Source organism: Chaetodon trifascialis, chromosome 6, assembly GCF_039877785.1.
Source record: "Chaetodon trifascialis isolate fChaTrf1 chromosome 6, fChaTrf1.hap1, whole genome shotgun sequence".
Lineage (NCBI taxonomy): Eukaryota > Metazoa > Chordata > Actinopteri > Chaetodontiformes > Chaetodontidae > Chaetodon > Chaetodon trifascialis.
The window spans coordinates 12,180,386-12,202,488 of NC_092061.1; the positions used below are offsets into that span (position 1 = coordinate 12,180,386).

General features: G+C 42.6%; 1 protein-coding gene across 2 annotated transcripts in view; it reads left to right on the top strand.

The window, feature by feature from the left end:
* The window catches only part of dock8 (dedicator of cytokinesis 8), a 49,952-nt gene that overhangs the window by 25,799 nt on the left and 2,050 nt on the right, over nucleotides 1-22,103 (top strand). For both annotated transcript variants that reach the window (XM_070964122.1, XM_070964123.1), the window contains 31 exons: nucleotides 187-257; nucleotides 455-599; nucleotides 824-925; nucleotides 1,072-1,167; nucleotides 1,494-1,728; nucleotides 2,135-2,299; nucleotides 2,423-2,601; nucleotides 3,108-3,200; nucleotides 4,162-4,257; nucleotides 4,914-5,063; nucleotides 5,325-5,438; nucleotides 5,677-5,832; nucleotides 6,022-6,161; nucleotides 6,377-6,540; nucleotides 6,783-6,934; nucleotides 9,042-9,224; nucleotides 9,431-9,557; nucleotides 9,961-10,048; nucleotides 10,137-10,233; nucleotides 10,882-11,016; nucleotides 11,524-11,676; nucleotides 14,508-14,666; nucleotides 14,756-14,856; nucleotides 16,033-16,225; nucleotides 16,843-16,986; nucleotides 17,379-17,510; nucleotides 17,889-18,023; nucleotides 18,637-18,726; nucleotides 18,857-19,093; nucleotides 19,196-19,339; nucleotides 20,468-20,574. In XM_070964122.1, coding sequence (XP_070820223.1) covers nucleotides 187-257; nucleotides 455-599; nucleotides 824-925; nucleotides 1,072-1,167; nucleotides 1,494-1,728; nucleotides 2,135-2,299; nucleotides 2,423-2,601; nucleotides 3,108-3,200; nucleotides 4,162-4,257; nucleotides 4,914-5,063; nucleotides 5,325-5,438; nucleotides 5,677-5,832; nucleotides 6,022-6,161; nucleotides 6,377-6,540; nucleotides 6,783-6,934; nucleotides 9,042-9,224; nucleotides 9,431-9,557; nucleotides 9,961-10,048; nucleotides 10,137-10,233; nucleotides 10,882-11,016; nucleotides 11,524-11,676; nucleotides 14,508-14,666; nucleotides 14,756-14,856; nucleotides 16,033-16,225; nucleotides 16,843-16,986; nucleotides 17,379-17,510; nucleotides 17,889-18,023; nucleotides 18,637-18,726; nucleotides 18,857-19,093; nucleotides 19,196-19,339; nucleotides 20,468-20,574 — 4,283 coding nt within the window. The remainder of the gene's footprint in view (nucleotides 1-186; nucleotides 258-454; nucleotides 600-823; nucleotides 926-1,071; nucleotides 1,168-1,493; nucleotides 1,729-2,134; nucleotides 2,300-2,422; nucleotides 2,602-3,107; nucleotides 3,201-4,161; nucleotides 4,258-4,913; nucleotides 5,064-5,324; nucleotides 5,439-5,676; nucleotides 5,833-6,021; nucleotides 6,162-6,376; nucleotides 6,541-6,782; nucleotides 6,935-9,041; nucleotides 9,225-9,430; nucleotides 9,558-9,960; nucleotides 10,049-10,136; nucleotides 10,234-10,881; nucleotides 11,017-11,523; nucleotides 11,677-14,507; nucleotides 14,667-14,755; nucleotides 14,857-16,032; nucleotides 16,226-16,842; nucleotides 16,987-17,378; nucleotides 17,511-17,888; nucleotides 18,024-18,636; nucleotides 18,727-18,856; nucleotides 19,094-19,195; nucleotides 19,340-20,467; nucleotides 20,575-22,103) is intronic.

The following is a 22,103-nucleotide window of genomic DNA, read 5'->3' on the forward strand; positions in this document are numbered from 1 at the left end:
GTCTGAAAACAATAGTCTGGTATCTGTATGAGCTTTGGAAGGGTTTTTCTTGCTGTAATTAACTAATTGTAATTATAGATGCCCTGTCAGCTTCAGTCTACACAGATGTATTATGCAAATGTTGTGCTGTTGGACAGAAGTTGTACCTTTTTAATGTTTTTTTTTCTTCCCCCTGCCCATTCTCAGGTCATTTTTGGGAAATCAAATGGCCCTGAATTTTTACGTGAGGTCTACACCCCTGTTACCTACCACAACAAGCAAGTACACGTTAATGAGTCATATAATACTGTTTGAGAGCTTATTTCTGTCATTTAAAAACAGTTTGAGTAAGTCTGTCCTTACTGTTACCCTTGTGTTTTCTTCCTTTTTCTCAACTCTCCCCCTCCATCCTTGGGTCACCCATCCCTCTTTTTCTCTGTGTTTCCTCCTTTGTTATTCCCTGTGTCCCCCTCAGGTCCCCAGACTTCTATGAGGAAGTGAAGCTGGCCCTTCCAGCCCGTCTGACAGAGAGGCATCACTTGCTGTTCACCTTCTACCACATCAGCTGCCAGCAGAAACAGAACCAGAACAACAGCTGTGAGACGCTCATTGGATACTCTGTGAGATTTTGTCCTTTACTACCCAACCACACTTCTAAACGTACACACAGGAGAAGATGAGCTAGCATGCTAAGATAAGCATTTACCTGGTGTCTACTTACATCCTCACAGAGAAACTAGCATGGCTGAAGAGTCTCACACAGAAACAAAAAGTATTTTTGGAAGCAAACCTACAAATGAATTAAATTTAAGTTAAGTAACACATTATTTCTCGTTTCTTTTAGTGGCTGCCCATATTGAGTAATGACCGACTGCAGACTGGTCAGTTCTGTCTGCCCATTGCTTTGGAGAAACTACCTGTCAACTATTCCCTGAGCACGCCTGAGGTATGCACATCTATTATTACATCATTCTGCATGTCCATGCCACTGTGCATGTGTAAAGGAGTAAAACAAAATTCTTAGAAGGCTATAGACACATTAAGGACAGCACATAGAGACACAGTAATATTTCCTCTGTCTTTGTTGTGTAGAAAATGCCTCTTCAGGTCCCTCCAATCAAATGGATGGACAGCCATAAAGGCCTTTTCAACCTCGAGATTCAGGCAGTGTCATCTGTACACACACAGGTGAGTAGTGGTTGCACACACAAACACAACATTGTCTTTTCTGTTTGCCCTGTCTTTCTCTCTTTGTCTGTCGTGCACACAAGTAGACTAAACATGAATGTGCACACACACACACACACACACACACACACACACACACACACACACACACACAGCACAACAAGTGTCCACTCTGCTGTAGTAAGACATCCACCCTGGAGCATTGCACGTACCCTGTCTTGTTACATTTGTTTCGCTGTCTCTTTCGTTGTTCCTCTGTCACTTTTTATCGCTCTGCTTCCCCTGCAAGTACAGCAGTGTAACAAATCATCCCTTTTCTGTACCAGGACAACCACCTGGAGCGCTTCTTCACCCTCTGCCATGCCCTGGAGGGTGGTGCAACATTCCCCTTGCGGGTCAGGGAGGAGAAGATCCCAGAGAACAAGCTGGAGCATGAGCTGAAGCTCAGCATCATCTCCCTGTCGTCCTCCAGTTTAGAGCCTCTGGTCCTCTTCCTCCATCTGGTGATGGATAAACTCTTCACCCTCATCATGCAGCCCATGGTCATCGCTGGCCAGACTGGTGAGGAATTCGCTTGACTTTGTTTGTTGGGGATTTATTTACATGAGGTATTGGTTGAATAAGGAAAAAGTTGTCCCAGCCGTCCGTCCTTATGCCGCTCGTTCACAATAATGAGAAAACAGAATCTTTTTTTTTTTCTTTCTGTTTTTTCATTAGAAAAACATCTGGTGGGCCAAATTAAGCCTTATGGTGGGCCAGCCCCACTCTGGGCAGCCTGCACTAGATTAGGCAACTGATCATTTTAGCATTAACTGATTGTTTGTAATACGCAGCTTAATGTAGTTTTTATGGTAACGATAGGGTTCCATTTGTCGTGATGATATTTTTGATAATATTCTGTCTCACTATGTTATTGATATTATAGCTCTGACATTATTGCATGCATGTTTGTGTCTGTGTCCTACAGCCAATCTGGCCCAGATAGCCTTCGAATCTGTGGTGTCTATTGTCAACAGTCTTCATAACAGTCAGGAGCTGGTCAGGGACCAGCAGGGTAGGAACAGCCTCTTGGCGACCTACCTTTACTGGGTGTTTCGTCTGCCTGATCCACCTCAAGACATGCAGAATGCAGGTACTGATTTGAGGATTTATATGTATGAATTTTTTTTCTTCTGTTTTTTTCTTTCCAACATAGTTGCTATTATGAGTTTAAGAATTAAGAATTGACCTGTTTTGTGCGTGTCCATGGACTCAGGTTCAGGGAGTGTGATACCTTCAGCAGAGAGCCGTTACAGCACCATGGGTCGGGCCACGGCAGCCACAGTCGGCACGATGCTTCTCCAGTCCAGAATCCGCAGCAGCAGCAACCCAGACATCCCCAATCCACACACCTCTGCTGAAGACGCTGAGGTGAAAAACATCCTCTCTGCCAAGGTACAGAGAGTTTCCTCAAACCAAATGTCTCTGGAAGAACACCTCACCTTATAAAACCTTTATTTGCCGGGAATTCAAAGAAAAGGTGTTAGTGTCATATGAATTAAGCTCAGTTTTGTGAACTTGTCTAGCTTCAACATATTCATGTACTCTTAGTGGGCAATTTGCATTGATTGAAAAGGTGTACGATATAAACCTTTGTTAGATTTGCCCTCATTTTCACTGGAAGTGCATATTTCACCAGGCAATTGTATGGTTTTATATATTTAACAAACTGCGCGCGCATGCACACACACACACACACACACACACACACACACACACACACACACACAGACACAGTGCAGTATGTAAATATCCCAGCATGATTACACATGCACACAAAACAGTCATTTGCTATTCATCCCCACAGTACATTAGGTATTTTAATAGGCCACTTGACACCCACTCTAATGAATGCATCCATCACATTCAACATGATGGAACCTGTGTGTTTCTGTCTCCAGGGCCACAACAACCCAGGAAGCCGCATGTCCACCTATATGGATGTAAGCAACCACCAGAACCCCACAGGAAGCACCCGGCCCTCCAACAGAAAGGTAAAAAAAAAAAAGTTCTTCCTTTCTTTAACTTTTTCATGCACCATCGTATGTGGTGTGTCAGATAATACACCACAGGTACAGTTTGGAGCACTTTTTTGTATTAATGAGAAAAAAAATGAACTGCTTTCAGTCATTGACCGTAAAGCAGCTGAAATGTTTTGAAGATTTTGCGCCGCATTACCAATTGTTCACTGAAGATGGACATTAGAATATATACTGAGTATATACAATAATATGGTGCATGTTGAGATGTCTTGATATGAGAAAACATGAAGGCAAAGAATGCCATAACACAAACCATCAATCAGGTTAATTGTTAGTGAGTTTAAAATTTTATGTAGCCATCAATAAAGCATAAATAGTCTGTACTGTTGCAATAATTCTATGTGGTTAATATAGCTTAGTTACAGCAGAGATGTAGAAGTGGTTTTAAACTTAAGAATAGGTATATGATTTGAATTGACGCCTGTCTTCTGATTAAGTATTTTGCAGGTTGTTGTAAAATATGGTAATTTTATATTAGGATGGATGTAGTCGGTAATGCTTAAATAATTGCTCATTTACAGTGTCTACATTGACCTGGAAATGATTGAATTAAATAATGATATCATGAGCATAACTGGCTGTATTTATCTAGAAAGTGTGTCTTAATTAATACAGACAGCTTTACTTCTGACTGTTGCATATATTCAACAGTGCTCAGACTTTAAACATCCCAGTGTAAAGCTTAATCAGCAGAGCTTTCAGCCACCAGTACCCTCTTGTAACCACAGGGTGGGAGTGTGACACTGAGGACACTGTACTGTGGTTGTTTGGCTTTTGGTCACTGTTTGCTATCCTGTTCAAAGCTCAGCCAGTATTTCAAAATGATTTCACTGTAATACTTGCAGATATTCTTATTTCCATTATAAAGGGAGGTTGTTTCTTCCTGACCGTTTGTGTATTTCCTCTCTTGCAGCAGTTTCACGAGGAGCTGGCCCTGCAGATGGTCGTCAGCACTGGGGTCTGCAGGGAGAATGCATATAAATATGCCTGGTTCTTCTTTGAGCTGCTGGTCAGTGTCTTTTTTATTTTTCATTTCCAGACTGTTTTGTTATGGTTGACACTTATATAATAGAAAAAGTAAGGACTACTCTGGATGTTTGATTTGATAAATGGATGAAGTAATAAAAATGAATCACACGAAACAATGCATGACCTCGTGGCCACACACCTTAAAAGATTAATGATAGTTTTAATGTGTGGTGTATAAAAGGGACATTTTGAAATTGCTGTAGTCTGTAATTTATCGAGCCGCTTGACAATTTATCACTCTTTTGGAGTTTTGGAAGTGTATCATCCCTCATATTCACTCTCATCCCTTCAGTTCATCTGACTTATTTATGTTTCCTCCTTCAATAACTTCACTGCAGGATGCTCACCTTAGTTAATAAAAGGCATCTTTTGTAATTTGAATGAAAAATGAGGATGGAAAGTGGTGATAAATAATGAAAAGTTACTCTTTTATTACCAGGTCATCATTTTCATCAAATCAATTTTGCATCTGTCAGGTTACTTGACAAATTATTGACTTGCATAATCACTCTTGTTTTCAGTTAACATGCATTTCCATTACATTCACCTCTTTTGTTTTTATTCGATTCATGTTTGTGATGTGTGTGTGTGTGTGTGTGGGTGTGTGTGTGTATTGATGTATGATTGTTTGAACAGGTGAAAAGCATGGCTCAGCACGTGTCTCATCTCGACAACAACAATGTCCCTCGCAGAAGCCGCTTCTCTGACCGATTTAAAGATGACATCACCACCATTGTCTCTGTGGTTACAGCTGAGATTGGGACCATCCTTGTCAAACAACATAAGGTCAGGAGTATGATAATGATGCTAATGTATTTTGCTCATCAGTATCTCAGATGAGTGTAACTTAGTCCAGTCCAGAACTTTCCACAGCCCCTGTTTGCCTTCTGTTCCTCTGAGTTGGGTCAGTGCCCTCCAACAAGTGAGGAGTTGGAGGAGCTAATTATGTTTGCCTGTGTAGGATCAAAAGCTTTCACAACGAGATGCTCGGCAAGATCCAATCAGTGCAGCTTACTGATAGCTGTTTGTTGCTTGTTGTTGCTTTAGGAGGTAGAGCAAGCAGAGAAAGTCAACATCAGCCTGGCCTTCTTCCTCTACGACCTGCTGTCTCTCATGGACCGAGGATTTGTCTTTCAGCTGGTGAAAAACTACTGCAACCAGGTAGAAAAACACTGGGAGCGCACACCAAAGCCATTTAACATGCATCTTTAAATACATGAATTCAGTCAGTTCCCCCGTGGGAACTTTTTTTTTTTATTATGAAAAAGAGGCTTCCATGAGTATGAATATGTGCCTCTTTTCCTGAAACTGTTTTCAAGACATTTTATTTACCTTCTCTGTATATTTTGAGGTACTGTCATGCATTAATTGATTTTTTTTTGCTCTATTTCCCCTCAAGATGTCAGCTAAGAGTGTGTCAATGCCGACATTGATCAGCATGCGTCTGGAGTTCCTGCGAATCCTGTGCAGTCACGAGCACTACCTCAACTTGAGCCTGTTCTTCAGCAGCCCTACTTCTGCTCCGGCCTCACCGTGTCCATCTATCTCCTCACAGGTATGCCCACTTGTCAGTCAGATTTTGCACTTATGCATATTGTAGTTCAGACATTCAGGTAATTGTTTAAGCATTGACACTAAAGGAAATTCAGAGAGTTATTTGGGGAGTTTATGCGATAAAGGAGATGAGATTTGATGGGATTCATTTTAGAAAGGGCTGTTAAAAAAGCATTTTCTTTCCATTCAGAGCTCCGGCTCGTGTAGCTTCCAGGAGCAGCAGAGGATCTTGGGGCTGTTTGAGCTTTCTCAAGAATTCAAGCAGCAGCACTACCTCACGGGTCTGCTACTGACAGAGCTCAGTGCTGCTCTAGACATGGAGTCAGAGGGGTATGAACGCATAAGATGATAACCTCCTTATGACCTCGTTATTACAGAGCCATGATGCATGTAAAGTTCTATTGACTTTCTTTCAAGGTTCCCACATAACTGAACTAAAAGTGCCAAAGACTATATAGAACATCTGTAAATATTTGAATCGTGTATACTTGTAATGTAATTGGTGGATTCAGTAAAATTTGAAACATATATATGTGTGTTGACAGGGGAAAGGTCCAAAGAAAGGCCATCAATGCCATCTACAGCCTGCTGTGTTCCCATGATCTCGACCATCGTTGTATTAAACCCGAGGTCAGAGCCAAGGTGGCTGCCCTCTACCTCTCTCTGGTGGGGATTATCATCGACTCCACCAACTATCTGGATTTCACTGGTATATACACACAAACGCTCTGACACATAAATGCATGCATGCCCATTCAGTTACATGCATTTGAAGTCCTTGTTCACCCATAAAGTCCTTTATCATTTCTCGCACATATAGTCCATGTAGAGTATGTAGGAACTATAAGAATCAGGCGTGTGTTAATGTTTGATTCCTATTTTAACTCTGACGAAGACTCAGTGGTGTCGAAGCCGTAGTTTAACATATTTGACTCCTGTTCATCTCCATAGTTTCTGACACGCGAGGCGGGAAAAACAAGACGGGCGGACCTGAGGATGACCTTGAAAATGTCCCACCCATCAATCAGTCTGTTGCCATGGCGATTGCCGGGAACCCTTTCAACACACTGGGACGTAACGCTCTCGTTTCCATGGCATCCATGGTAAAAATCTAAAACAAATTGTTAATTTTAAGATGATCATGATTGTTGTGTTCTTTTCACTGCTTTTCAAAGTTCAAAAGTGCACGTCGGCGTGTGTGTGTGTGTGTCTGTGAGTATTCTGCCTCCGAACAGGTGAGGTGCACTGAGGTAGATTGATTAGCTGTCATAGCCACACACACACTTCATCCATCCTGAAAAATCACATGCACACACACACACACACACACACACACACACACACACACACACACACACACACACACACACACTCACACACACTCTAATGCGGAGATGGTTTATGGGCAGGCATTGCCATCATAAGTGAACAGGGCCGTCCTCCCTGACAAACACATCCATCAAATGTAGCTACAGCAACAACACAGGCACTAAAACTGAGCACTGCCATTCTCCTCCTCTTTCTCTGCTGCTTTCCAAGACATGAATCGGTTCTTTGTATGTTGTAACATGAAATACTGTTGCAGAAAAACTGATTTTCACGAAACTGAGCCATCGGCCTGGTATCCATCACAAATCCAAACATGGCTGCCAGAGCGCTTGTTGCTCATTTTCAGGCAGTTCCCCTTCAAACAATCTTTGAATCTTTTACTCTTAGCAACAGAAATGATTTTACACATGAAACATATTTTCAAATAGACAAGGGATGCTTTTGATTGCATGCTACAAATATTTGATGTTTGCTTCTGGTAAGCTTCACTCAGTCCTGCTGTGAAACAGAGACCTGGAAACCAGGTTTTAGGTGGGACACCTAGAGCACTAGGAGGTTAATGGCTACATTTATCAAAGTTGCCACACAGTGAAGCAGCAGTAGCCCTCTATAGTAGCGATTCATCATCACACGAATGAAGGTAAATTAATCTGCTGTAGATTTAATGCCTATGAAGATGGGGAAGAGGACCGTACTTGACTAAAGCCAGTGTGGAAAGTGACCAGCCATGTTAGTGCTTTAGAGAAGCTTGTGAATGATATACTGTTAGTTTGTTAGACGCACTCTTCTTATACGCTCTCTCTATATATATTAGTATATACTATACTAATGGGACCCTGTTTTGTATGCATCACTTTGATTTTTGACTTCTGGTACATTAAAGCTGCAGTAGGTAAGATCGAGATGAGAGCAGATTTAGCCTGAAAATTTGAACCAACACAAGTTCCACGTCACTCCCCCTCCCTCTCCGCTGCACTCATGCCCTGCCTCCGAGCCCCTCCTCCCTGCAGCGTCTGCCATGACAAGCAGTAATGTTAGCCTTAGCATCAGAAACAAGCTAACTCTGCCCAGCTGCTACATCACAGTTGCTAACATATCGTATGCGCTGCCGAGTGTTACTGTAACAATCACCATATTAGCTTTATGGTTATTTGTTGACGTATATGCTGTTGTTGGCAGCGGCGGTATGGGCAGTTTCTGCTTTGCAGGTGACTGTTGCTCCGCCATCGCTTTCACTAGCCTCCTGACGCCACTCACAGAGCTGTTTGACTGAGCGGCAGCAGGCATCATGAGTGGAGGGAGGGGGCAGTTTGCGGCGTGTGTGAGTAGTGATTGACAGATGTCAGACACTCCCTCAGACGCTCATCTGGCTCTGATTGGTTGTTTTGTGTCGGGCACGGTGGATTCTTGCAAAGCGCAGTAGGAGCAGTAGGTGGGACCAATGAAGCCGTTTTTTTTTTTTTTCACAGATTACATGTTTCATGTACTGCTGTCGGGGCATAGGGACAGTTTTATCAAATCTGACAAAAAATTACTTTTATACAAGTTACCTACTGCAGCTTTAACATTAACAAACATTGAAACAGAATGTGATAATTTGGTAATCCTTTTTGAAAACAGCACAGAGACAATATATTTCATGTTGTACCTTATTTACTTAATTTTTGTAAATATCTGCTTATTCTGAACTTGATGCCAGCAACACATTTCAAACAAGTTGGGACTGAAGCAACCAAAGACTGGGAAAGTTGTGGAATGCTCCAAAAACACCTGTTTGGAACATTCCACAGGTAAACAGGTTGATTGGTAACAGGTGATAGTATCATGATTGGGTATGAAAGACTGAACTACTGTGCTGTATGTCTCCTCTCCCCTTCACAGCAAGGTAAATCCGTAGCCACCCTGGCAGCAGACACCAGTCGCCATCTGTTGGTGTGTTTCCTGTGGGTGATGAAGAATGCTGACAGGAATCTGATTCAGCGCTGGACCATAGATATGCCTCCCTCCCAGCTCAACAAGCTGCTGGAGCTCCTCACTATTTGTGTGTCCTGCTTTGAGTATAGGGTCAGTTTGCTCATGTGCATCAGTCACTTGAATTCATTTTACATTTACATAAATACAGGTGGAAACGTTGCATGGCGTGGCTGTGTATTTTGTCTGCATGTTTATTTATCATACAGCTTAAGGTTAAATGCATCTATCATAAAATATTAAAACTGCACCCGCTTTGTGTTTATACTTGGTGCATGTGTTTTTATGCATGCTTCTAGGGTAAGCAGAGCACTGACAAAGTGAGCACCCAGGCCTTACAGAAATCTCATCAGGCCAAGCTGCAGCTGGAAGAAGCTCTGCTAAGAGGAATGGGAGCCCGCGGGGAAATGATGAAACGAGTTGGAGGTAGTGTATCTCCTTGCATTTAAGGGGTACTTCTCAGGATTGCGTGTCTGTCAAATCTGGATCTGCGTTTTCTGCAATATTTCAAAATTTTGAACATGAACTCCCTCCAAAATGAGTGGACACAAATGTTATCAGTATTTTATAAATGTACGGTCAGCAAGTCGCTGCAGGAACCAGTTTCAGGTTCCGCAGTCTGTCCTAGGCACTCAGGGATTTTGTCTGTGTTGAACAGCATTTCAATATGAATATACTCTGCATGTATGGACACCAAGTCAAAGTTTGATTATTGTGAGAATACATTTCTAATTGTTTAATATTTATCCGCAATTATGAATCAGTCTTTTATCAGTTTCCTCACTGGCTGTTTTTGCCAAATGATCAGCTTCTGTTGAATCCCTCACAGGGATGGATAGGACCATGGGTCAGAGAGAGCACCTACGATGGAGGAAAGACCTCACTCAGTGGAGACAAACCAATGAGAAACAGGATAAGTAAGTTACAGCTTGATTTCTCCTTGCTTTATCACTGTCTGTCCTTTCCTCTCTAAATACCTGCCTTACTCTCACCACCTCCCATCAGGACTAAAGCAGAGTTAGACCAGGAGGCTCTGATCAGTGGAAACTTAGCCACGGAGAGTAACCTTATAGTGCTGGACCTGCTGGAAACCATTGTACAGGTGCGGGTCATGCGATATCTTTGAACACTGCATGTACATCCATCCATCCATCCATCCATCCATCCATCCATCCCTCCATCCATCCATCCATCCATCCATCCATTTTCTATGCCGCTTATCCCTTTCGGGGTCGCGGGGGGATGTACAGAGCATGAACGAGGAAAAATATAATGCAGTCCTTTGGCAGTTTGGCATTTGGTATTAGATTGTAATCTTGTCAGGTTTTCATAATATTTTGCAGATGCAACGAGATCCAAGAGTCAACAAAAGATTATCTTTCATCAAGAATCCCTATTAAAAAATTCTTTTGAGGGTTTCTGAGCAAACCCTGATCAGCTTTCTTGAGAATGGCTTGAAAGTACTCAGTTTGTCCAAACTAGCACAATGTCATGTAGTTACCATAAAACAGAGTAAAAAAAAACAGATTGAATGCAAAGGTAAATATTTGTAATTGTTCAGAGTGTAATGTGAAATGTGTTGAGCACAAAGTTGGCGTGATGTGATGCTATCTATACACGTCACATGTTTCGGTCTTAGCCTGAAACACATCTGTGTAGTTTTGCAATCAAGTGGCTGCCGAGTGTACTCACAGTATTACCATTTGTCTGCTATGATTTGTTAATTTTTTTTCATCTGTTTCCTGTCCAGGCAGTGCCATTGGCTGAGTGTAAGGACAGCGTGGTTGGTGGGGTGTTGAAGGTGTTACTCCACTCTCTCACCTGCAACCAGAGTACCACTTTCCTCTCTCACACCTTCAGCACACTCAGAGGACTTGTGGTCAAGGTACTGTTTTCTAATATATGTGTGTGCATGGGTGCGTGTGTATGTACGTGTGTTTAGGATGAAGACTAAGGTCAGAGTAAAGGCTAGGGTTAGCCAAGTAGTGATTCTGATAATGGTAATGGTTAGTCTCCACAAAACTAATTTAAGTCTATGTAATGGAACCAAAAGTGATGAAAAACTAACATCTGTGTGTGTATGTGTGTGTGTGTGTGTGTGTGTGTGTGTGTGTGTGTGTGTGTGTGTGTGTGCACGCGCGCGTGTGTGTTTGGTTGCACTTAGTGAAAATTTAGGAGGAGGTGTGTGTGGGTGGGTGTGTATACACAAACACTATCTGTGTCTAAATTAAATGTCCTTATTTGCTTGTGGGGGCGGCAAGCTGCTGATACAAGCCTGAATTATTTGTGTATCTATATGTGTGTGTCTGTGTGCGTGTGTCTGTCTGTCTGTCTGTCCGTGTATATCACCTTGAATGTGGTTTCATTTGTCTGCTTGTGTGTTTGTGTGTAGTTTGGGGACCTGTTGTTTGAGGAGGAGGCGGAGCAGTGTGCGGACCTGTGCCAGAAGGTGCTTCAGTACTGCAGCAGCCCTGTCGATGAGAACAGGAGCCAGGCCTGTGCCACCCTCTACCTCATCATGAGATACAGCTACAGCAATGCCAGTGTAAGCATACACACACACACACACACACACACACACACACACACACACACACACACACACACACACACACAAAAAAATGGTACCGTGCACATGTTTCAGTGGGTTGTAAAGATGCACACATACATCTAAACACCCACACAAAGCAAATGTCAGGCAAGTGTTAACCTTCCTGTCAGATAAAACCTTATCCAACATCTAAGACTGCAGAATAAATTGCATTTATGTCAGATTAAATTTAATCTAAGTGCACATGAGAGAACTGCTTATGATGCACATAGAAACAGGGAGTCGCACACATCCTGTCTTATCCTCTCCACTTTTCCTCTCCTGCTCGGCTTTAATGTCTTTTCCATGTCTATTTTGAGCGTGCCGCAGAAAGTTTCTGCTGAAGGATGTGTCTCTGAGTAGAGAGCAGAGAGATATGTCACTGTCTGCCTCCCCATGTTCCTACCCCTCTTTAACTAATGACAGCCAGACCTCTGTGTGTGTGTGTGTGTGTGTGTGTGTGTGTGTGTGTGTGTGTGTGTGTGTGTGTGTGTGTGTGTGTGTGTGTGTGTGTGTGTGTGTGTGTGTGTGTGTGTGTGTGTGTGTGTTTCAGCACATATGTGTGAAAGTATATGTGCCTCAAGGGCTGAGAGAGAGAGAGAGAGAGAGAGAGAGAGAGAGAGAGAGAGAGAGAGAGAGAGAGAGAGAGAGAGAGAGAGAGAGAGAGAGAGAGAAAAGAGACAGATCTGAAGGGAAGGAGGTTTAGGATACAGTATCTTCTTTCATTTTCTCTGCTCGTTCGATAACTGCTGTTGCAGTCGATATTTCCTGTGTTTACAGTCTGTACACTTTAATGAAAGTCAGACACCAGCCTGTGGAGCACACTGACACACACACACACACACACACACACACACACACACACACACACACACACGCACGCACGCACACACACACACACACACAGTATCTCCAGTTTAAAGAGAGTATTTGCCATCTGCGTGTCCCAGCATATGTTTGTTTATATGGTGTATACAGAGGGAACTGTGATCTGAATTAGCGTAGCAGCCGTATGACTCATTCACACAGACTCTCTCATTCACTTACTCTCTGCCTCTTCCTTTGTTTATGTTGTCATCCCTTCATCTGCCCTCGTCTTGCTCTCCGTCTGTCACACACACTTTTCCCCTCTCTCCGTCATTTACTTTCATTTTAGATTGCTGTAATAAAAAGAAAATATACCCGGCTGCATTTCCAGAAATGGAACAAATCACTGAGAAGCAGATACCTGCGGTTAAAACGTGTCCAGTTATGGGAAGGTTGGAAAGACAGCTGGAGGAAAAGAGGGCAGATGAGAAAGAGAAGGAGAGAGAAAGACAAAGAGGGTTATGTGTTGACTCAAGCTATCATTTAGGCTACTTTTCAGTGCACACACACATGTACACACTGAGTTAGAGGGTAGTGATGGGTGGTTAGGCTCTGGCTCCATGCTCAGTTGAACAGAATGGGGCCGTAGAGATGATCCATGGGTGATTATGTCTCTGCTAATGGGAGATCATTTCCCGCTTAGCTGGTCATGCTGGAGATAGATGGGACTTCACACATCCACAAGCACACTCTGTCTCTCGCACGCTTGCACACTTGCACACACACACACACACACACACACACACACACACACACACACACGTACCTCGCTGCAGAGGATGGAGGGGTGTTTGTCAGGCCTGTTATCTCAGACAGGTAGTGTGAAGGATGGAGAGACAAGGAAAGGGAGGGGACAAGGGGACAAAGATTAAGGACAGAAAAAAACAAGAGCAGCTCACCAATGTTATTCTTTTCTAATTGTGTCAACATATCTGTCGCAGCTTTCTTATTTTGTGTGCTGCCAAATAGGGATAGAATTACTGAAATGAGCATGCCATGAGCAAAGTGTTTCCAAAGATGATGAGTTTGAAAAGATTTTGGAAGAAGAAGAAGAAGAAGGAGAAGAAGAAGATCCTTTTTACATGCAACATTTGATGATTTTCAGTTTATGTCTATTTTAGTAGTTTATTTAGATTTTATATTGTCTCTGTTGGGAACTTGAAGGTCAGATGAAGAGTGGTTGAATTACCAAAAAGGGGATAGAAATATTTTCTATACAATTAAGCATACATATTTGTTTGTCTGTAGTTTTAAACATACAGACTCTGGCAGAAAAGATTTGATGCACTTTTTTATGCCATATATTATAATAGCTTTTGTTCAGATTTTTTCAAAGTAGATCATTATTTAGAATCATAGTTCTGCCCAATATTTGTTAGTTTTGGGATGGAAATAACTAATGGAGTTAATAGTAGCAGCTGTAGTAGTAGTGGTAGTCATAGTGGTTGAAGGAACAGCAACAGTAGCATTTGTATCTCATATCTGTTGCCAACACAAGTGGTATAATAGACCACAAGAATAAAAAAGGAAATTAATAATGTCAATTTTAAGACTAATATGGTACTTATGAACTGACAAACAAACATATTTGTGCCTGATAAAGAGCCTCTCTTGTTGGAGTAAATACATGCCCTGAATAGTACTGGAAGTTTTTTGGTAACAAGCAATTTAGAGGCAAAATGTAGTCAAATTGGGCCAGAAAAAGGGATGTTCATGTTTGTTGTATGTTAGTGAGCCATTTCTAGCCATTGAATGTATTATACTTTTTTCTTTAGCTTGCAGGGAACATATCAAAAGGAAAAAAAGTTTACATTTTTGGAGAAATCCTTAATCACATGAACTGCACTTTGTCTTACTGTGTGATGAACTCTGCAGTGTTAAACGCTGATGTTCACTGTGGTCTCTTCTGTCTTGGTCAGAACTTCTCAAGAGTGAAGATGCAGGTCACCATGTCTCTGGCCTCACTGGTGGGCAAGTCATCAGACTTCCAGGAGGAATACTTACGACGCTCACTCCGCACCATCCTGGCCTACGCAGAGGAGGACACGGACATGCAGAACACTCAGCTGCCCTCACAGGTATAGAATAATGCCCACAATCGTGCACAAGGCTGCTGATGCTGATCGTATTGTAGCCTCACACATGCCTCTTGTGTCTTTGATTTCAGGTGGATGAGCTTCTACGAAACCTCAACAGTATTTTGTCAGACACAGTGAAGATGAGGGAATTCCAGGAAGATCCTGAGATGCTCATGGACCTCATGTACAGGTGAGAAACCGAAAGCATCACCAGTAAAAGGCTGTCTCCCTGTCTCTCTCTGTGTTCAGTGTCTCTAAATACCTCAGTGTCTTCTCTCTCTCCCTCTCTCATCACCCTGTGGCTTCTCTCTATGTTGCGCTGCTGTTTCCTATTTCTCTGTGGTCTGGGCTGTTTTGCTTCTATTTGGTGCCCTCACTATGGTAACCATGTGGTAGCAGTTTAGTCCTCTGATCCCGCTTTGTGTATATGCAAATGCAAACAGTGTGTGTGTATGAGTGTGTGCAAGAACACGAAGGGGGAAACACTGAGACAAAGAGAGCATACATGTGCTGTATGTTGATTTAGGCACTTTACCTTCACATGCTCTAATGTCACCTACATGTGTCATTTATCATGCACCTTTCTGTTTGGGTTTTGGTCCCAGTCACCTGGTGAGTGTTTGGCGGCTGCACAGAATGACCCATTAGCTTTACAGCCATACCTAGACTCGCCCCACCTCCAAGCTCCCAAACACACAGGTCATTGATGCACAAAACATTTGGTCTCCAGATGCCTGAATTCATTTGTAAGTATAGTATAGTGACTCACCTGCTTTATAAACAAATTCATTCAGTGTTTTAGATTTATTCCCATGTTGTTAGGCTAATGATTATTCATGCATTCCAGGAACAGGAAAACATTTTCCATATTTTTTTTTTTTTGCCCATAAAAACGCTAATCGACCCAAATACTTTCATCGCTGCTACACTCACGGTCATGCACTCATTTTGTTTGTTTTTAGATATTCAATCTCTACATGTATTGTGTTCAACAGGATACACAGCCATTATAAATGCCAAAAAGGACTGGAGAAAAGGGGATAAAACTTAGAGTGTGATACTTTAAAGAACCGTAAAAGATATCAAAAAGCAGAGTGAAAGCTGAATATTTCAAAGTCTGCCAAAATATATTGACATAGATATAGCCACTAAATACATCAGGACTGCAGCACTTGAATGAACGACCCGTTTCATATAGAAATATTGAAACCTGTATTTGCTTCTTTACTGCTTTTGTGCATATTGGTTTCTTGTATTTGTTGTATTTATTGTCTTAAAACTGGTTCCAAGTCTTTACCTGGTCATATAAATGAAAATGAAAAGAAGAAAATGAACAATATCCTACCCCCCCCCCCCCCCCCCCCAGGATAGCGAAGGGTTACCAGACGTCTCCTGACCTCCGTCTGACCTGGCTGCAGAACATGGCAGAGAAACACAACAACAGGAAGTGTTACACTGAGTCGGCTATGTGTCTGGTGCACGCTGCTGCCCTCGTGGCTGAGTACCTCAGCATGCTGGAGGATCACAAGTACCTGCCTGTTGGCAGCGTCACCTTCCAGGTAGAGAGCACAAATACGGATAGACTCACCAAATTAGCAAGGAACTAATAGCAGACACATGTTCAGACTGAAAACAGGAACAGTCGCAAAACACACAAAATAAGCATTCATCATTTGTTTGTCGTGACAGTTGTTTTGCTGAACACAGGCAGACCCTCCCCTACACAACACACCACATCACTCATCTCCCCACGGAATATTTCCAAATTTGGGTGTGTGTGTCCAGAGGGGGGAGCTGTACACTCATAACGTCAACATATAAATATGGTCCCCTGGTAGCGCTGCTTAACACAGCGCCTTTGAAGTTGAAGGGGGGAAAAAGGCAAATGTGTTCCTGTGGGAACATGTGAACAGACTGTTTCCCTGAACTGACAACAAACAGTTATAACAGTAACTATGAAGATGCTGCTATCGATGAGCTGTGTCACACACAGGACCTCTGAGGCGCTTTGGTGCAGGACACTTTTACCTGCAGCAGTCAGCAGGTCATTGATCGGATGCTCATCAAATTAGTTCCATTTCCCACTGTAGGACATCTCCTTTTAAAGTCAGCCATGTGACTGATTTTTCGATTAGGAGGGCTAATTGATTGATTAGCTGACTGTTTGTCTCCTCAGAACATCTCCCCCAATGTGCTGGAGGAATCGGCAGTGTCAGATGACATCCTGTCCCCGGATGAGGACGGGGTGTGTTCGGGACGCTACTTCACTGAGAGCGGCCTGGTGGGATTGCTTGAGCAGGCTGCTGAGCTCTTCAGCAATGTGAGACAATGAAGCTGCGCTGATATTTGGGATTATATTCAGTGTTAACCTCGAAACCTTTAGCTGTGCAAATCACCTTATTTTAGTAATGTTTACTAGGATGATTTACATAGTTCCAAGCAGGAATTAAAGTGGACAAAGTGTTACACAAAAGACTCCGTCCTCCTTAAAGTAGTTTTAATGCAGTAACTATGAAGTTGACAGTTAACAATACAGTGTGTAGTATAGAATTCGGGTACAGCAGATGTTTGCACATGTTTTGGTAATGGTATATATTACGGCGGTCACGCCATGGAACATCTGGTTTGATGTTTTTTGTGTTAAAAGCAAATATTCCCTCTTTCTATACTGTATGCGGTCATGCTAACCCGCAGTGATGGCTGTCTCATCAGGGTGGTCTCTACGAGGCAGTGAATGAGGTCTACAAGATCATCATACCAATCCTGGAGGCTCACAGAGATTTCAGAAAACTGGCATCCACTCATGACAAACTGCAGAGAGCCTTCGATAACATCATCCAGAAGGTAATAGCAGTATGGCACTGCAGGGGTTGGTTTATTCGATTAAGATTAAAGTAGCAATAAGAAGGCAGTGACATACTGTAGTAGATCATGTAGATCCTTTGTAGAATGGAAAGCCTAAATGTCTTTATTCAGTATTTCTTAAGTACGTAGAACCTGTTCCTTTAGAATGACTTTGGATAACTAAGATCCTTGAAAAAGACAATTAACATTATTTTTTTCAAATGCTTCACAGGCAGAGCAGATTTTAAACTGAACTCTTCAAAGTGCTCTTCACAATAAAGACCCCATAAAAAGCTATTAGTATAATGAGATAGAATATGTTAGCATTGTCATACTGATTAGAAACTAATATAAAATCCTCTCTTTGGTTCCCCCCAGGGCCATAAGAGGATGTTTGGAACCTATTTCCGGGTCGGTTTTTATGGGGCCAAGTTCGGCGACCTGGACGAACGGGAATTCATTTACAAGGAGCCAGGGATCACACATCTGCCTGAGATATCACACAGGCTGGAGGTACGAGAGAGAGGAGAGAGTGTGTGTGTGTGTGTGTGTGTGTGTGTGTGTGTGTGTGTGTGTGTGTGTGTGTGTGTGTGTGTGTGTGTGTGTGTGTGTGTGTGTGTGTGTGTGTGTGTGTGTGTGTGTGTGTGTGTGCGCGCGCGCGCGTGCGTGCGTGCGTGCGTGCGCTAATATGCATGTTGCGAATGAATGTGTGATTGAGGTGGAGTGAAAGGGGAAGATGGTGACTGGCTGGACTGGTTGAATCTGATAATGACTGAGAGACTTGAAGTGAACAGAATGACTGAGGGCAAGACTCACAATCATCCATCTGCTTTGAGTGAGTTTTTTAGAGAGCTTGGAAAACTTGGAATTCATTTGCATGCTTAAGAGGAGAAATAATGTCATTTAGAACAATACAATGTCAGCCTCACTCTTGAATCAAACAAGTCAGTGAATCAGTTGCTAAATGAAATTTAAATTATTTCATGCTTTCAAGAGCTTTTTTTTTATCATTTTATTCTTACATGAACAGCCTTGAATGGTAATGAAATCTGTCTTCTGTTTGCATAAAAATCACAATTGACTATATTTGGAATCTGTGTACTAACACAATTTCCCCCACTCCTAGAACTTCTACAGTCAGTGTTTTGGAGACGAAACATTAGTGATGATCAAGGACTCTACACCGGTGAACAGAAAACAACTTAACCCCAACAAGGTAGGTGACTGTAAGGTCACACTGCTGATTGTGCTTCATGTCTGTACTGTAATTAAAAGATATTAACGATCCCGCTGGTTTAATTTAATCTTTACATTACCAAAAATATGTAAACTCCACTCCTCTCCAGGCATATATCCAGATCACGTACGTGGAGCCCTTCTTTGATGACTACGAGATGAAAGACCGGATGACAAACTTTGAGAAGAACTTCAACCTGCGGCGCTTCATGTACACCACGCCCTTCACCAAGAGCGGGCGGCCGCGGGGTGAACTCAACGAGCAGTACAAGAGGAAGACCATCCTCACCACCATGCACGCCTTCCCCTACGTCAAGACTCGCATCAACGTCATCCAGAAAGAGGAGGCAAGTGCCAAATTCATGGTGCAGAACATGGAGCAGCTTTTCTCCATATTTGTTGCTAGATGATAATGATAAATTTGTCCATTCCTCTTTCTTTGTTTGCAGTTTGACCTGACTCCGATTGAGGTGGCCATAGAGGACATGCAGAAGAAGACTAGAGAGCTTGCAGTGGCCACGCATAGAGAACAGCCTGATGCTAAGATGTTACAGATGCTGCTTCAAGGCTCTGTGGGAGCAACTGTTAACCAGGTAAGTGCATTGTGGATTTTCTGTGTACGAAGGCACTGCTTCTACTTTCTGCTAATGTCTGCTCCTGTTATAGCTGAAATGATCTCTTACTTTGTGTTTAACCAAATGATGGCAGTTCCGCCAAAATGATTGCTCTTTGCATCACACACACGGCCCCTTTGTCCCCCTGAGTGTTCCTTCTTAATGTGCAAGGGAAAATAAACCTGAATAATTTACCTCTATTTATCTTATCACATTTACAGTTTCCATTGTAGTCACAGAGTGCAGGTGGGAGACATGACAGTGATCACACATCAAAGCCTTCACCCCATCCATAACCCTAATCCTTCCTTTGCTTTTCCCCTGATTTAGTTAAAACGTCAATTCATGGCCCCTCTTCCTTTCATGTCTCTGCTGCATGGCGTGCTGAACCGGAGGTCTCTTTGATCTGATAGCTTCCAGGTCCTGCCAGCATGGTGAATGTTGGAGTAATGATGAAGCTAGCTACAGCGTCTGCACTCCCTCCTCCTATGCTTTATCTTCCAGCGTCTAATCTGACAGGTCCCTTGCTCCGAAGTGATGGCTGTGTACATAACGCTAATGCTCAGCAGCTCCGTAAACATATAACTCTCGGCTGTAATCAGCACAGGAGGCTGGATTTCTGCGTGTGGGTCCGCAGCTCAGACCAAGGACTGAGGCCCAATGCGTTTCTGATGCTAATCAGAGCTGTTTAACTGTGCCTGTCGTGATGCAGGCGCTGTGCAAGCGTGCTGTGGTTTTATGATGAATATAAGTTAGGATAACAAGATCTCATACTGGGCAAATGGGAGCCAAATGGTGGGTGTATGCGGGGTTTGTGGTGACATTAGCAATTCAGGAGGCTAATCATGGCTCCCTCTCTGATCTGATATCTTCCTCATGTTCTAGTTCAGCGTCTTGGCCCTTAGCTGCCATTAAGCATTCAGTTAGGAAGTCATTTCCCCCTGTCTGAATGAGGGGCATTCTCATCCTCCTTTGTTCGCGCGCTCTCAAACGCTTCCTCTCGTACCTCCTCTCTTTCCTTCCTCCGCTTTCTCTTTCTTTGTCTCTCTAACTCTGTCTCCTTGTTTTTGTCCCTTTCCTCCTCTCTGCACTCCCCCTCCATTGTAGGGCCCATTGGAGGTGGCGCAGGTCTTCCTGAATGAGATCCCAGCGGACCCGAAGCTCTTCCGTCACCACAATAAACTGCGCCTGTGTTTCAAAGAGTTTATAATGAGGTAAGATGCGATCAAAGAAACACCACCTAGTGACTACACACACGGCACTAAAGTCATGCAAAAAAATGAGGAAAAACAGCACAAAAATCCCTCAAAACAAGAACTTTTATGGTGAGCCGTAAACTTAAAGTAGTTCACCAACTATTTTACTTGAATTTGCATTTCTGCTTCTTTTTATTGCTCCCAATGGCTGGCACTGGCTCAGTAGGTGGAAGTATAGAACAATACTTCAAAGAGATTTCTAAGTAGAAGATTCAGTATCTTTGTGAGACTTGACTCAGAAGGAGTGAAAGTCTTCTCCAGGATGCTCTATGTATACACCATACTTGTGTCAGTGTAGGAAGATAAAAGAGCACCGTTGACAACTGCGACTGATGCAGACTGATATCCTGCTGTTTAAGCAGAGTGTCAGTCTACATACAGAGATGGAAGTCATAATCTCCTCCAAATTACATACCAGATGATAGTTAAAGGAACAGGTACAGTAAGAGGAATGTGAGTAATTTTTCTCCCTGTGATGGGGGATATTTTTTCATTTCCCATATGACAGAGGAAGATATTTTTCCTCCTAACATCACTAAGCAGGTTTTCTTCTAGAACTGCAAAGGTTTATTGTTCCCAAGAGTTTCATTATATTTTGAATATTCAGAACATAATTTAGGAGGCGTTAGGATATGCTGATTTTGTGCAGAAGACGTGTGTCACTGCCACAGGCGCGTGTGTGTGAGTATTTGTATGTGTGTGATCTCCGCTCATGGGCATGTGCCGCTTGCCTCCGAAAGGTGGTTTTCATTTTCTAACCCTCATGTCACATTCCAGCTGCCTTGATTGCTACAAGCAGGTTGGCAAATATTTACTGTAATTTCGGAAAGGTTTATTTTCTATCCTAAATCCAGGCAAGCTGGCACCGGACCTTTTGTGTGCCAATCTTCTTGACAGTGACGTTGTGAAAAAATCCACTCGAGAAAACACTTTTTTCTAAATGGGTCAGCTTTTTCCCCACTGACTGAAAGCTCTGCAATCACAGCGTTTGTCTCCCTCAGACATCAGGCCTCACACCCAAACTTGTCATCTGTTGTTCAACACATTACTGTAAATTCTGCTTTTCAACTGCTTCTCATTATGTGTGAGCAGATGCTCGCTGTGAACTGTGATGTTCAGGGTAGGTCAAAGATACAGCTACATCAGCAAAATCACAACAGCAAGAATATTTCTTCAGTACTTTTACATTATCAGACAAAACTCACATGGGAAAATTAAAATCTAGTAACTTAATTTGTTGACTTTTAATTGAGATTCACCTGGAATCATTCATTTGGACAAAGACCAGGATGTTAGCAGAAGTTGTTTCCCTGTATTGAAGTCAGGAAAAAGATCCTCTTCCTCTCTCTTGAAAAGTCAAAGTCTCTTTATTTGTTCTGCAAAATCGACCTCAAAAGCTAATGTCTGCTGGCATTTCTAAAATACATTGTCTTGCAGATTAAGGTTTGAAGAGAGGAATTGTTTGGACAGGTTGTTTGCGTGATTGA